Source organism: Mytilus trossulus, chromosome 1, assembly GCF_036588685.1.
Source record: "Mytilus trossulus isolate FHL-02 chromosome 1, PNRI_Mtr1.1.1.hap1, whole genome shotgun sequence".
Taxonomy (NCBI): Eukaryota; Metazoa; Mollusca; class Bivalvia; order Mytilida; family Mytilidae; genus Mytilus; species Mytilus trossulus.
This window is the reverse complement of record NC_086373.1, coordinates 25,157,599-25,173,922: the sequence shown is the minus strand read 5'-3', so window position 1 is coordinate 25,173,922 and position 16,324 is coordinate 25,157,599. Positions and strand designations below refer to the sequence as shown.

At 30.8% G+C, this 16,324-nt stretch overlaps 1 protein-coding gene across 1 annotated transcript; it reads left to right on the top strand.

Annotated features, from left to right (window-relative positions):
• The first annotated feature begins 269 nt into the window (after nt 1–269).
• On the top strand, nt 270–9,840 carry LOC134706614 (inter-alpha-trypsin inhibitor heavy chain H4-like). Its single transcript, XM_063565748.1, has 6 exons — nt 270–463; nt 4,276–4,421; nt 5,176–5,461; nt 6,352–7,025; nt 8,131–8,218; nt 9,671–9,840. The coding sequence occupies exons 2-6, from the start codon at nt 4,281–4,283 to the stop codon at nt 9,838–9,840; spliced, it is 1,359 nt and encodes a 452-aa protein (XP_063421818.1). The 5' UTR covers nt 270–463; nt 4,276–4,280.
• The last annotated feature ends 6,484 nt before the right edge of the window (nt 9,841–16,324 follow it).

Here is a 16,324-nt window from a genome sequence, read left to right as displayed (position 1 = left end):
TTTCTGTGTCTGAGTAATGTTTTGCTATGGTTGTTTGCATGTTTCTTCGTTTTCATTTTGACCATATTGCTGTATAGTGTCATTGGACTTCTGATTTTTTTATTTACTCCTTGGTATCTTCTCTTTTCTTTATCGTAAGTTTATGTAAACTTTATGTCTATATAAAACAGTTGTCAAATTATCAAAGATTTAACGTTTTTAAAATAATCGAACCAACATATTTTTTTCAGATTTGTGGACACAAATTCATTCGTTTTTCCAGTTGAAATCCAGCCTGAAAAAGACGTCACTATAACATTAACATACCAAGAGGTACTCCGACGACTTAAAGGGGTTTATGATATTAACATTTTTGTCGGTCATTGTGAAAACGGATACAATACAAATATCGAAGTGTCAATTAAAGAAACGAAACCTTTAGCAAAACTCGAGTTGTCTCCAGTGTGGAAAAATGTACATCGAGGTACGTATTTTGTCGAACGATGTTTTTATGTTAATTTTAGAACATTGAATAAACTGTTTATATGACTGACATTTTAAACATGAAACCGGGTTTATTATGTATTTTTGATATAAATCCTACATTATTAATTCTAAAAACCAAGACAAGGTTAAAACATGTTTTCTGCCAATAGTCTTGTTATCTATTTTCTACAAGAAAAGGAGAAGGAAATGCAGCCTAACATATTGGAATCGTCAATATATGTCATGTGTATTTGTATGTATAATAATGACGTAAACGCACAAATCCCTATTCTCACAATTAACAGTACCAAAATCCCCTGGAAAACGTATTCTTAGGCAATGAGCAGGGAACAAATGTTCACACCTTACTGCATATTTTTAATAATTTCTAGCCCGTGTCTGGATAGAATAGTTGCTCCATAATGCTAAACCGATGCATTGACAAATACAAAAAAAAAGTTTAAAATGAATAAATGACAACCCTATCTTCAAACAAAAACCTCAGGTAAACACATATGATTTGATACAGAAATTTTAAGGGTTTATTTGATCGGATTAACTTTGCCTTTGATAAATACCTAATGCTGACCAAACTTTAATTCTGACGACTAAGGTAATTGCCACATTAAAACACATATATGACAAAAACTCTTGGAAGATTTCCCCAAGGACATCATTCCTACCAGTTTTGAAAGTGAGATTCAAGTTGTGTACAGTCAGATTTGTATTGATTCTACCACTGCATCTACGTAAACACATATGATTTGATACAGAAATGACGACTAAAGTAAAGTAATTGCTATATGTGAACACATATATGACAAAAACTCATGGCAGATTTCCCCAAGGACATTGTAGTCATTCCTAGCAGTTTTGTAAAGTGGTATTCAAGTTGTATTCATTCATATTCTAATTGATTCTACCACTGCATCGAGTGTGATATGATATTTCTGAGCTCGAATGCCTTTCTTTTGAACACAAAATAAATAATTCTGAGGAAATAAGAAAAATTGACCACAAATTGAATTACGACCAACACAGAACTCAAATGACACAAAAACCACGATGATAATGATTCGAAAAATAATGAATTGGTCGGGAATAGTGAAAATCGGCAATAAAAAAGAACATTCAATATTTACACAGTTGGATTGTTGTCGAATCGCTACCTATTTTAAATGTTTTCTTTCATTTTTTAAACAGCTTGTTCGATCTAGATTCTTTTGTTTTAGACGATCTTCATCTTAAATGTTTCCTTACGTAATTGTTAATGTAATATTAACTATGTGATCAGGTCATTTATCATACTTTCATTTATTCAATATTCATTTTCCTGCAATCATACTTTAAAATCTAGTCAAAATAGACAACATCGTGATGAAAACGTATTTTAGTAATATAAATAATGAAGTTATTTCAACGATAAATGGCAAATGTAGACGGTATACATTATAGAAGACGTATTCACTAACCTATTTTTTCTAGTCTCACACATCTTTTGTAAGTACTGTGGAATAGTTATCAAAGGTGCCAGGATTATAATTTAGTACGCCTTGAAACGTCTCGAAGCAGCGTCCGATTTTTAAAATGTTTTATTTTCTATTTTTTAAACAACACACTTCTGACTTCTGCAAGCATTTTGTAGATAAACAACTTTTATAGTAAAGAGTGTCCTTGGTTTAGTTATTACCGCTTTGATTTGTTAACTTCATATGCAATATAAATTCTGTTTTATTTTATCTGTTCATTAGATTGACAGTTACAAGTGAAACATAATCAATATTTGATACTTTAGATTTATGAGGCACGTGTTAGGAATATAACTTAAACAAAAATAACATAAAAAGGTGAAGAAAAATTGATACTGACCCATTTTAAAAAAAATATTTTTACATAGTGTATATCAAATTCTGTAAAAGTTTCTGTTTGTGTGGTCACGGACAGCAATGTTTCTTGTTGTTGGTTTGATCTGTAAAGGATCAAGAACATCTAAAAAGTGAAATGAAAAAAATACTGAACTCCGAGGAAAATTCAAAACGGACAGTCCCTAATGAAATGGCAAAATTAGATGATAAAAAATATCAAACGAATGGACAACAACTGTCATATTCCTGACTTGGTACAGGCATTTTCAAATGGTGGATTGAAACTGGTTTTATAGCACTAAGCCTCTCACTTGTATGACAGTCGCATCAGATTCCATTACATTTACAACAATATAGAAAACAAAACAGACACAATAGGTAAACTAGTCAAAATATGGTTACAGCACTTTGTCACTGTGTCACAATCTCAAAACAAACAAATATTTAACAAAACTCTGAAAGTGCATCAAAATCGAAAAAACATTAACATACATTAAAAATTGGTCTTCAATTTAATCGAATCACTAACTAATTATATATTTTTGTATCGTCCTTTTCAAACATTTGGTTCAGACGTTTTTTCTTTAATACGACCTGGCAAATTTTTTTTTTTTTCATAACTTAACACGAATGATTTGTAGCTTTTTCCATTCGCCTGTTGTTGAAGGCCATGTCTTGTCAAGTAGTCTTCGTTGTTATTTTTATATTCAAAAGGATACTTTTTCATTTACACATCTTTATTTCTTGTTACTATTAAAAAGGCACCACAAGAATGTAAGTGGTTGGTTTTGTTTGGTCACGATTTCGTCAATCCAAAAACACTAAATATATCTGTAGTATCAACTAGTATTATTTAGATCAGTAACAGCAGGGATAAGTATGTTGAAATTAAAGATGCAATAAAAATAAGGAGAGGTTCCATTTAATTCAATAAAATGAAAGACGGTATTTAATAAAACGATAACCTTGTGCAATAGTGATGCTATCAATGATATTAATTTTAAAGAGTCTTTTGATGTTTGAAACTCCGATACTGCATATAAACATATAATGAATGTAAACGTTTACTAAATACTGAGTTGCTTGTCTTAATGGTACAATTTACTTCATTTTTTTTAAAGTGAAGAAAAATCCAAACAGACAACAATATTTCTCTTTGTTTTGAAATCCATTATTTTGCACTTTTATAAATTTTCCATGACATTGCTTTGTAACTTTTTGTCTCAATATCATCAGATGGCGAATCAAGTACATTTAGTATGGCATGGCGTTTAACGATTATATTTGTAGAATTGGCTAAGATATCATTTTATATTTAAACAAAACAAACACAGCTACGCACACATGTACCATTTTTTTTTAATTTACAATGCGTTTTTATTTAAGAAAGTGCATCAAAGGAAATCGCGATAAACATATTTAAGATAAACAATTTTATTTATTGTCTTTTTAACACTCCATGTATCGAATTATTAAGACCTTATAAATACCACTTGTAAAAAGTATTTTTTTCTCGATAGAACAATTTATTAAGGACAAAATTTGTTTAATCAGTTTTAGATTCCATCTTGCGTTATAGGTAACTTATTTCACACCGTCTGTTTTCACCCAGTGAATCATCATATCTTGGAATTTCATGTGTCTTTCATAAATCGCCTGCGTCCGAAAAGTTTTTCTAAATAGACCTTCATCATGAACGCTCAAAGTTAAATAATTAAAAGCAAAAGAAGTATAAGAACCAAAACAATTTTAGAGCTTTATGACAAAAAGAACCTATAATATTAGCCACACGAATATAAGATCAACTTTGAATAAAGGGTTTACATCTTAGTTTCTTCAAGTGTACATACAATCGTCGCAATATAAATAATTGTATACCATCTATAAAAGTCTTATTATCATATGGAGATCAGCTATATGTTTGTTTATATGTTTTCTCTTGTAGACAACATGAAAGATCTTCATATGACAAGACCAAGTAGCGAATCAGCAGTCATAAGATACAATGCGGTTTCGAATAAGTTGGAATGTCTAAATAAGTTACAAGTGCAATATGACGTAGAAAGAAATCAGAATGCTGGAGAGATTCTTGTAATCTTATATTTATGTGCTTCTTTTTTTACTTCATAGAACATTGCATATTTAAAAATGAAAATGTATTTTGAATAAAGTGAAATATCGATTCCTTGTCAGATTCTAATCTGCTTTGCAAATATAAGTATCGCGAAACACTCAATTCCTAAGAATATAAATCACATTCCTACTGTATTTACATTAAAATATGGAAGAAATACCAAAATAATGTCATTGCTGAAGTACAGTTTATTATTATGGGGAAGAAACAAAGTGGCATCCATATTATTGCGGAAAAATAGAGCAACATATTTAAACATTTTAAGATAAATGGTAATTTCACAAGATTTCGGAAGATTTGACTCGACTAGGATAGTGTATAGTGTTATACTATTTTTAATTCAAATGTATTGCACTTATAACAATTCTTTTTTAGACACAAAAAAATGTAAGATATGCATTATTTATATGAATAAAATTAACAAACCTACGTCTTTTTGATAGAGATGCATATATGCCAGGAACATAATCAATCCTTTCTACTGTTTTGATTCAAGCGACACTGCTAAATTTTATGTAGACGAAATGCGCGTCAGGAGTCGAATTCACAAAAAAAACTTACTACTTAGATTGGTCAGAATACTGATTTGTTCATGACTTAAAACCAATTTTATCAGTACGTTGTTTTGTGAAACTGACTCCTGGAGTGCAAAATGATACGCTTAGTAACTTTGAAGAGTCACTAATAGTATAGTATTTCAATATGCTTTAGATTGAAGATGGATTCTTTGTACATTTTCTTGCACCGACTGGTCTTCAGGCTATTCCAAAGGATATTGTATTTGTTCTAGACACTAGCAAATCAATGACGGGTGAACCTATTGCAGAACTACAGAACGCTATGGTTACTATATTAGGCAAACTTGCTTTGAATGATATGTTTAATATTGTTGTCTTCGAGTCGTCATTTGGTATGTTTGAGAGCGAACTGCAAAAAGTAACTAATCGAAGTATTACTGATGCTAAAAGTATGATTCATTTCATGACACCAGGCGGAGGTACGTATACACTTCGTTATATTGATTTCGTGTGACCAAATTAAATTCATCACACAATCCAACAGATGCATTCACTAATTTAAAACTTGGGTATTAAATAACATTTTTTTTTATGATATCTACACTGTAAACTTTCAGATGTACAATTGCTCTGAAATAACAAAAAAGAACCTTGCTCACACATATCCGTGTTAAATTCATGTGTCCACAAATACGCCTATTATCAAATATCATAGTAAACATGACTTTTTGCACGGGAAGTATGATTCATATTGTTATTTGCCTTTATTTCAAATAATAAATATAGAATAAAAATCAACTCCATAATCACGAAAAAAAATTTGTTCGCAGTAATTGGTAACACAAGGTTTTTGTTTCTTTGTATTGTGTAATGCAAACTTATTGTCAAAAGTTTATTTTCTCATTTCGATATTATAAACGTATGGATTATTCACCAAGGCAGTGAGTTGGTATGATTTAGAGGATCTGACAAATAGCTTGAAAAATATCATTGTGCATAACGTTTAAACCCTTAGCGTTATTTTGCTTAACGTTAAGGAATTATTGGTCCTCAATGAACTTCAACTTCTCACTTTATTTGACCTTTTTAACATATTTTTATTCGAGCGCCACTGATGAGTCTTTTGAAGATACAATGCGCGTCTTGCGTAAGTATGAAGTTTTTATCCTTGTTTCTGTGATGAGTTTATGTACATGGAGTCGAAAAATGAAAAAAAAGAAAAAAGTAAAATCACAACAATACTGAACTACGAGGAAAACTCCAATTGAAAATCATATATTTATATTTTTAAGTTTTCCTTTACTTAGTAAACCCCAAAATACTCAAATGTTTGTCGATGTATTTTGTAATTGGTATTCTTTATTTTAAGGTACAAATATTCATGATGGTTTACTCGCAGGAATAAAGATTTTGCATTCTATCAAGGTAGACGAAATCCGTTCACCAATTATTATATTTCTAACGGATGGAAAGGCATCGACTGGTATAACAAATAGAAATCTAATAACTAAAAGAGTTAATACAAGGAATGTTTTAGGAATTCCTATATTTTCTATTAGCTTAGGTAAAGGCGCAGATCAAAACCTGACGTCTAAGATTGCGTCTCAAAATTTTGGCTTTTCGAGACATATTTATAATGCAAGTATATCAAGTTCTGTCATACATAGTGTGTACGACGATGTTGCTACTACATTAATGAAGCATATAAATATTGTCTACATGGATAACGTTGTCAATGACCAAACAGTGACACAAACGAATTTCAAAACGTTATTTCAAAATTCTGAAATTGTGACGTCAGGAAAATTTCAAAACGAGACAACAAAATTTCTCAATTCTACGGTTGTTGGACTTGGAGCATCGGGACTGACCATTTTATCGAACGCAAGCGTCTCTGTAATTGATGACGATGGACGTAAAAATACAATTAAGGCAATATGGAAGCATAGACGATTAAAAGAAGTGATGTCGTTACAAAAAGCTATGGATGACTCTAGAACGGTTAAAGCTTTAAAAGAAACCCTTTTAACAATGTCTATTCAGGTACTGTTCGTTTTAATTTTGAAATGATCTGACAATAGTCGCAAAATTTATGAAAATCATTATAATTTAACGTTTTCAGTTAAACTACTCATTGAGATTAGGAATTCGTAAAGGATATAAGTAAAGCCGAACATATCATTAACGTGACTGCAAAGAATAAAGAAATAAAATACTATGATATTTATAAATAATCATTCTGACTTTTAGCACAAATCACACTTGCAAACAAAATCAGGTTTATCCTCTATGCATATATGACTTTAACAAACATATGCTGATCATTTCGTTTAACTGTGGATTCATTTATTTTCGTGGGTACCAATTTTTTGTAGATTAAGGAAAACTTACATGTTCATGGAAATTTATTTTCGTGGTTTTGCCGAAGTCTGCATACAAACCTATAGAAAACTTGCAATTCGTTGAACATTTAAGTTCGTCGTTCACCTGTACCCACGAAATTCAAGAAAACTGCTATCCAACGAATAATAACGAATCCACAGTATATTATTTGTGTAGAAATTTATTTAAACTGTTTCATTCCCTTAATACTGATATTTCTTGTCTATCAAATATTGTCACATTTAAAGCCACGAACACAAATATACCAATATGATTATTTATAATGAAGCCAACATGTCACCAAATAGTGTGTTGTATCAGACTGGAAAGAATTGACATATTTTATACTGAACTATTCTTCAATTTAATGTTGTTAAAAGTTATAATAACAAAATAAAAATGAATGTATCTTAAGACATATACAAAGGGTTCATTTTATTTTTTTCTGGACGAATAGTCATGTATGGAAGGAAGAATATCTACTTTACTTGTTATAAGAACGTTTGTTGACAGTTAAGAAGATATACTTTAGTTCAGACATGTTAATGTATATTTCGAGTTCGGCTTTCACAATTATAATCCTGAAATCTTTGGTGGGATTTTTCGACACAGAGCTCTTCACGTGTTTTGAGCTCATCCATACTAGTCTTTAAATGGTTTGATTTGAATATTGCTGATGATGGCAAATCTGAAAACGGACTTCGGACGCATGAAAGTAATAAGTGTTATATTCATTTGATTGCATTTGCTACTTTTCTATTTGTAGTATAAGTATGTTACACCACTAACTGCAGTCTTGATTGGAAGACATGGCAAATCAGACAGTAGTGGTGTCCTAGACAATGACGAAAGAGGTACTATACAAATTAACACATGAAAACATTCCCAGTGTATTTATCTGTAGTACAAAAAAGTATCTTTGAAAAATGAAATAAGGGTAGTACAATGATTTTATATTTACTTATTTTAGGCAGAGGGAATCCATTTTCATCATTTGAACAATTCAAATTTCGTTTTTGTACAAAATTTCTAGATAAAGACAGTCATCAATACACACACACATTATTCAAATTGAAAAGCGGCGTTACTCTTGTTTATTTTTTTTTGTGATATTTTCTAGCTTAACTGTGTTGGTTTCTTGATCAAAGATCAAAGATCAAGTATTTGTAGATTTAAAACAATCACTGGCTGATGTTAATCAAGAGAATACGTAAATAAAATTCTTAATCGTAGGTGATCTTGTTTTCAAACCCGGATGAAAGCCCTCAAACGTTTAATCACGCTAAATTGATATTACGTTTTTCATGTACCAATGACTACCTTACAGCTGATAAAATTTCATGACTTTGATGAAATCTTTAAATTTGTTAAACATTTTATTTCGCCATCATCAATAGTAGTTTTATAAAAAAAAAAATAAGCATTTCAGTCAAAAAAGGCAGTAAACAATTTTTATGTCCGCCGTATGAATGGAAATTATTCTATATTCTTTGTCTATTGTACGGGAAAAAAAATAGCAAACAATTAATTTGAGTCACAACCTTAACTGCCTTAAAATGAAGTCGTTTCAAATTTGTTTTTCTTTGTTAATACTATGTACTAAAGGAACACACTGTGGTATACGAGATGCAACTCGTGGTATACATTTCAAAGCATAGGTTAGGCATTTCAGCTAAAGTGTAAAAGGTAAATACAAATTTAAAGTGTTCACAAAAAGCGTTCTAGATCTGCATTATCAATACATACATTGTACCAATTAACGAAAAATGGTATCATTCCTCTCCTTTATGTATACGCAGATTTAGAATATCATTATAGCTTCCATTTTTGAGAAAAACCCACATACAGCTTTATCAAGATAGATCTGAAGTAAACCGCTGTTTTCAACTTATGTCATTTAAAACTATAAAAACTGACAAAAAAAATGGAAATCACACCATGTATGATTCAACTAGCGTCATTATATATCTACAATACTTGTAGGAATATGAGAATAAGATACAACATTAATCTTAAATGATGCTTTTCTGATGTGAAATACATGGAATATGTCTCAAAAATTTAAAACCAAACATTCGCCTATTTGTAAAGATGGATACAGTTTTTGTTGGATAGCCTACACAGTATAAGTAGAAAAATACTCGCATGTTACCGTGTATGTTTGATGTCGTTTTAATGTTTTTTAATGTCTCGGGTCAATTCATGCTGAATTGTAAAACATAATGGTGAGATGCTTACATTATCATATGACCTCAGATATTTATCTTGAAATTTTTATAAGCATTGATTTTTTTTAATATTTTCAGGTGTATATGCAGCAGCGCATAAACAAAGAGATCAATTAAAGGAAAAGCAGCCGAAACGAAGAGGTACCGAATTTTCAGGTGATTCTATAGGCTTTACTTTTGTGATAAAAGAGGGCAACATAAGTACACAAAGATACTATCCGGCCCTAGTTTTTTTGGAAGTCGCGTAACACGAAATACATCAGAGTCATTAATAAAAAGCGATATTAGAAAATGCACGGGGAAAACATTACTGTGGTGACAGTACAAAAAATGTTTTACAAAAGAACCGAACTATTAATATAAATTCTAACAAAGGGGAATTCCATAACAACTGACAAAATCAAACGTTATCAACCAAGGGATCGAGTGAAAAACAATTGTTATATTCCTGGCTGGATACAGGCATTTTCAGAAGAACAAGAAAATTAAACTGCTTTGATAGCTAGACAAACCTCTTACTTTAAGGACGGTTATTTATTGTTTTGTTACATTGTAAGAGCAAACTAAACAAACAGTATATAGTGTTGCTGCTTACAAGAAAGCTATTTAACCAAGACTTCCAAATGATGAAGCTAAACTACAGAATGTATTTCCTTCGTTAATTTTATGGACTCTTTCACGAGTAGGTTGAACGTTATGAAATATCTGTTTCACAGATGATAGCGGACATTTTTCTACTGTCGTAACTGCAATACCGCCAGTTTTCACAAATATAACCTACTAAATAAGCTTTTTACTGGGTTTGTACTTACATGATCATCATGACGGGTGCTCCATGTTGAGCATTTTGACGCAAACAAAACAAATGTTGTACTTGATAGTAAATTTACTAGGAGCCGATACAAATATTGTTTGTATATTTTTAGTTGATATAATATACCGTATAATGAAACTTAGCTGCTTCTTTCGTACTTTATTTGGCCTTTTAACATTTTTTTTCATTCGAGCGTCACTGATGAGTATTTTGTAGACAAAACGCGCGTCTGGCGTTAATGAAAAATGTCAATCCTGGTATCTATGATGAGTTTATTATGTACTTTCCCGATGAGGTACACATTAGGTAATTTATAAATACATGTACAAAAATACACAAAATGAAAAAAAAAACAATGTAAAAACTTCTTGAGTACGGAACTCCTAATATAAAATGGCAGATACCGGGATATATAAATACTAAGTCACGTCAAAAGACACTTATAAACAAAGATAATAGCACATAGACATATAATCGAAAACTGTAAAATATATTGAAAAATAGACACAAATTCAGCACCTATAATTAATAGGTCATGACCAGTATTTTTTTTGAAATAGACACTGAATATTTATCTATTTGGTCTTTGAAATTTCACCCTGAAACCAATGTGAGAATCTATTGGTAATAACATGGATCGTGTCACGTAATTGTACATTTTAACCAAAAAAATCTTCTTCTATATGAGCATATATTTCCAGGTTAATTCTATATTGTAAACTAGTATTTCTAAGTATTAAATTTTAAAGGGCAAGGTGGAGTAAGCCGCTTCGAATGTGTTTCCGATAGCTAAATTTATATTTCCTTATTAAATATGAACTATCAAAACTAATAAAATGACTTAACAGAACAATTTGCAATGTGTGTTTTCATGCTTTCAGCAAAAGGAGATCCACATTTCGAGTTTGGAATAGAGGGTATTGAATATCCTTTTTGCTTTGATATAAAGACCGATCCCGGTTCGATCGTAAGGATACTTCAAATTCCAAAAGGTAATATGTATCCAAAAGGTAATATGTATCCAAAAGGTTTGAATTTTGATGTATGTTTTAATTTCTATCTCAAAACGCCTTTATTGGAAATTGCTGAGAAAAAAAAATTAACACTGGACTATTCCACTGCACATGATTGTTTTGTCAACTTTTAATTCACTAGAATGGACATGTATTTGCTAATGACAATTATAGTATTGTGGTTTTGGAATTGATACGCATATATCTATATATACTACTTTTACACGCACATTGGTATTGCTGTTGTCGTATTTGGTTTTTGTAAGAGAGATATTCCCTTTTCTCTATATTAGAAATCATAAGGGCTTCTTTTTGTTTTTGATGTTTTTCTTTGTTATTTTTCTCTTTTTTTCTTCTCTTCAACATGTTCAATATCGTCCGTTGTTTAAATCTATGTGTATTTTGTTATTTGAAATTATAAATAAAGACTAAAGTGTGTATATTTTAAGTTCAATTGAAAACGTATTCAACGAGTTATGGCAGTGGGTTTTTTGTTTTGTATTTTTGCATTGGATGACTATAAAATGGTAAGGGATTAGAAGAGATACGTTTTTTTTGGTATTTTGTATATAAACTTTAATTAATCAAACTTGCCCTGATCGTGATAAAAGTAAAGAACATTTTATAATATCTTTTTTTTTTCAAACAGAAATGGTAGTGAACATAGGAATTATACCAGAAACGGAAGATTTCAGAGAGGACAAGATGTACATTTCTGATATTTTTGTGTCAATACATGCCCATACCCTCCTGATGAATATCGACAGTGGAATATTATATAATGGACGCAAGTTTGATTGGCCACTGCTTAATTGCACAGAAACTACTTCAGAAAAACTTATAATGTGCAGTAACAATAAAAGTAGCATGGCTGGATTTCAGCTTAATCATGAAGTAACATTACGGGTGAAAAGAGTACTACATATTGGAAAAAAATACTTCAATTTCTATATTGATAAGTTTACCAAGCTGTCGAAAAGAAGCTCAGGACTATTAGGTAATTTATTTATCACACTACAATGGTCGTTATTTACGTCCCTTTCTCGATTTGATGGTCTCAAATAGTTTGCTTCTCCTATATTAACCAAATAAGAATCTTTTGTGGGAATTAATCGATACGTAATCAAACCAAGGACAATGCAGCCAAAATTGTTTTGGAAACTCGTGTACAGGAATCAGTCTTTTGTTGTTTTCTGATCAGTCTCTTTACGTTGTTTCTTTTGAAATGAGAATAGAAGTAATGGTCGTCCACACCATGCAAGTACAAAATATAGTTGTATAACATTATATCCACTTAGGCAAGAAATCAGTATGCCCTCTTAATAAATAATCTAAATTACCTATAAAACTCGACATTGCGAGAAAAAATATGTTTGCCAAGAAAGTCTCCATCAGAATATGAAATACAAAAATAAAGAGAAACTTTGTCCAAGGTAAAATCAAAGTGCTTGATCGTCTGGCGTACTAAATTATAATCCTGGTACCTTTGATAACTAAATATAATTTGCACAAACAGCTATTTGTGATGTTTTTATTAAGATGGATTAAAGTTATCATACATGATTGAATTTGGGTAAGTTGCTACATGTATTCCATTTTTAATCCTTTTATACTTGTTGTTACAATTCAATTGCTCTTATTTGCAGGGGAAATTCTCCATGAAACAGTTTCAGTTCGAAAGGTAATAAGAAAAAAAGGTGGATTGATTGGCAGCTTTATCAGCAGGTCTAATAAAACTGGACCAAACAAATATTTTTCAGCTAAACTCAAGCTAATGGAGAATTCAGAAACACGACATCTTTGTTGGCATTTACACAAAAAGATATCTGGGATAATTGACTCGTCAAACAAGTTTCAACTGCAAAGTTTGTTCCATTCGGATGTTTTACCAACTTAGCAGTGTGAGCTGTTGAAACAAACCAACTTATTAAGAATATGAATACATGTATATCTGGCATTTTTTTGTAAATAATTGTATGCATCGTTTAATAAAAATATATTATAAATGTTGCTTCAATAAAAACAAAAAGACAATAGATAGAATATGAATGGCATATACTATCTACGGTGCCAATTTTTACAGCACTAGAGGCGCATTCTGTAAATTGATGTATCTTCAGTAATAATCGGACCGAAACAGTTGTTAATCCGAACCCTTTACAGACGATGAACAGCTGACCGTACGAACAAATGTCCCACAAATAGTTTCCGTTCTGCCTCAACCAAATATTATTTCAGCAAAACACAGATCAAGTTCGATTTGGTGTATCGTCACTTCTATCGTAATGCTCCTTAATAAATGTATAAACAATGCTGAATTTTTCGTTTCCTAACCTTAGTTTGCCGCATATAAATGTAATGAAACTAATATGCAATGCTTATTACCACAAAGATCAGATCAAATTCGAAATTCGGTGGCGTCACTTTCACTGTTCTCTAATTATGCCGCTTTATCAATGGAAAAATTGCAAGCAGGGACAACATAAGTGTCCCATGGACACATTTTTCATTTATTTTATAATATAAAATATCATCAAATATATTTACATAGATGAAGTATGATTGATTACTACTAAAAATGAACAAATATGGTATAAAATAGTGATTATTACAGAACACATACTGTCATCTATGTATACTGCAGTTTAACAAGAAAGTATTAAATTAAATTTGTAAATAAACATGAAAGTTTTACATGAAAATTATTGATGATTTCAAAAAGTATAGATTACTTAGTCTAGTATCAAAAACTAAAATCAAACAGGAAACAAAAATTGAGCAACAAAAACCGCTCCATCGCCTTTTTGCGCTTAGAAAACATGAAAGGAAAAAAATAATTGTTATCTTCACTTATGAAAAGTGATCATGTGCATGACATTTTAAAGGTATGGATGATTATAATAAAGAGCTTAAATCCATGTACATTAATGTAAAAATGAATTCGCATATTTATACAGAAGTTATATCAGGAACAAAGTACTCTTGTAAATTGTCGTTAAGAAGTCCTTTGGTTTTCTTATGTACATTCCAACACCACAACTTTTCACTACTAATAATGTCTGGCTTCTGATGCAAAATTGCTTTGAAATGAGATCTGTGTAAATTATTAAATTCACTAAAATGTCCATGTTTTCGTCCATGCTTGTCAACACTAATATTTAACAGGGATATCTTTTTATGTACAAACTGACCTGAAAATAAAGAAGGCATATACTAGTATGTTACAGATAAAACTTCAATCAGCTTATACATGCAACACATTGCTCCCTGCATGTACGGACAAGTTAAATACTGCAAACAGATTGCATACAGTGGTAAAAAAAAGAATAAGACAAGGCTAATAAATCTTGATGTAAATGAAGCCTGTTTAGATATTTTAAAACAAATCATACAGAATATTTATACTAGCATTTCTGAACATCACTTATTTTGTTGAAATTATTTGTTCAGTAACTAGTTTGAAATCATTGTGTTTCGTTGCAAGTCAAAATTTGATGAATGGTTATCCAGCCGTTTTTAACTACTATTTGTGAGTCAAAGCCTTTGATTTTACCTTTTCATATAAAAGAAAATACTCCTAAGTCTGTGTAACGGCAAACCAAATTTAATTTGTATAATAAGACTAATTTGCTGCTGACTGAAACACACTGGTGGGTGCATTCATCTACATTAAACTGCAGTATTGCATGATTCTACACCAGGCAGTTAAGAACTTTGATTATTTTATGTTCTTCGACTGTTTACCTATTTGGCTTTACAAATATTTTGATATGAGCGTCACTGATGAGTCTTATGTAGACGAAACACGCGTCTGGCGTACTAAATTATAATCCTGGTACCTTTGATAACTTTTTTTTTGTTAAGGCGCTGTTAGCGATTGTTCTTGTGCATAAGTTTGTTATTATTATCTTTTTCAGATAACCATGTTTGCCTTCTAATTATGAATTTAAACATCTTCTTGGTATAAGCATGTAAAACTCTATATTTTAGTCTAAAACTTCGTACGTAATTGCAATTTAGGACATGAAACAAAAATACGCACCTAAAATGCCATTGGCAATGTTGGATATCCCTGTTTCTTTGTCAAGGTTAAAGTTAAGATAGTCAACACCCTGACTATTAGTTACATTCATTGATCTACGAATTATGATACTCATATCATTTTCAAAGTGTATAAACATTGTTTCCTCGTGGTGAACAGTTGTGTTAACATGTATTCTAACAACTTTGGATGCATACGCAATATCATTCCAGGATGATGGGGAGCTATCAACTATAACTTGGTTTGGCATTATATGGATTTGAACAGAAGGTGTCATTACAAAAATTTCTCCAATGAAAGTTTTATATTTTCCGAATCTATTTCTCCTCCTAGAACCAATGATACCAGCATTGATCGTCATACCTGAAATAAGATTGACGTTTAAATACAAGATTTGAAGAATTTGAGAGTGTACAACCAATTGTATTTGCTCATTGGAAATTAGACTAAATAAATTATTTAAGAGAGCAGGTACGACCAGGGTTTTTTATTCCCATCTTTGTTAATCTTTGTGATTTATTTGATTGATATAAATTTAGTTCGTGTACTCTCGTATTAACTATGTATCATACTTTCAGATTTATAATGCTTTTTATGTCAAATGTTTAGCACTTTTATGTCAATTGGTTTTTTTGCGAAATGTTTGGGTTTGTTTGTTTTGCATTTTATTATTTGTCAATTTAATTTTGATAGTATACAGCTAAACAAGCTCAGACTCTGGCTTTTGTATACATTAGTGTGTTAATGGTATCTAACTGTCTAGCTTAAATAACGTTTAGTCAGCTTCAACTCTTATCGAAACAGCTCAATATTTAAATTTAAATACTTCAAATTTAACTGTCGGAAGCGGAGAAATACATAAT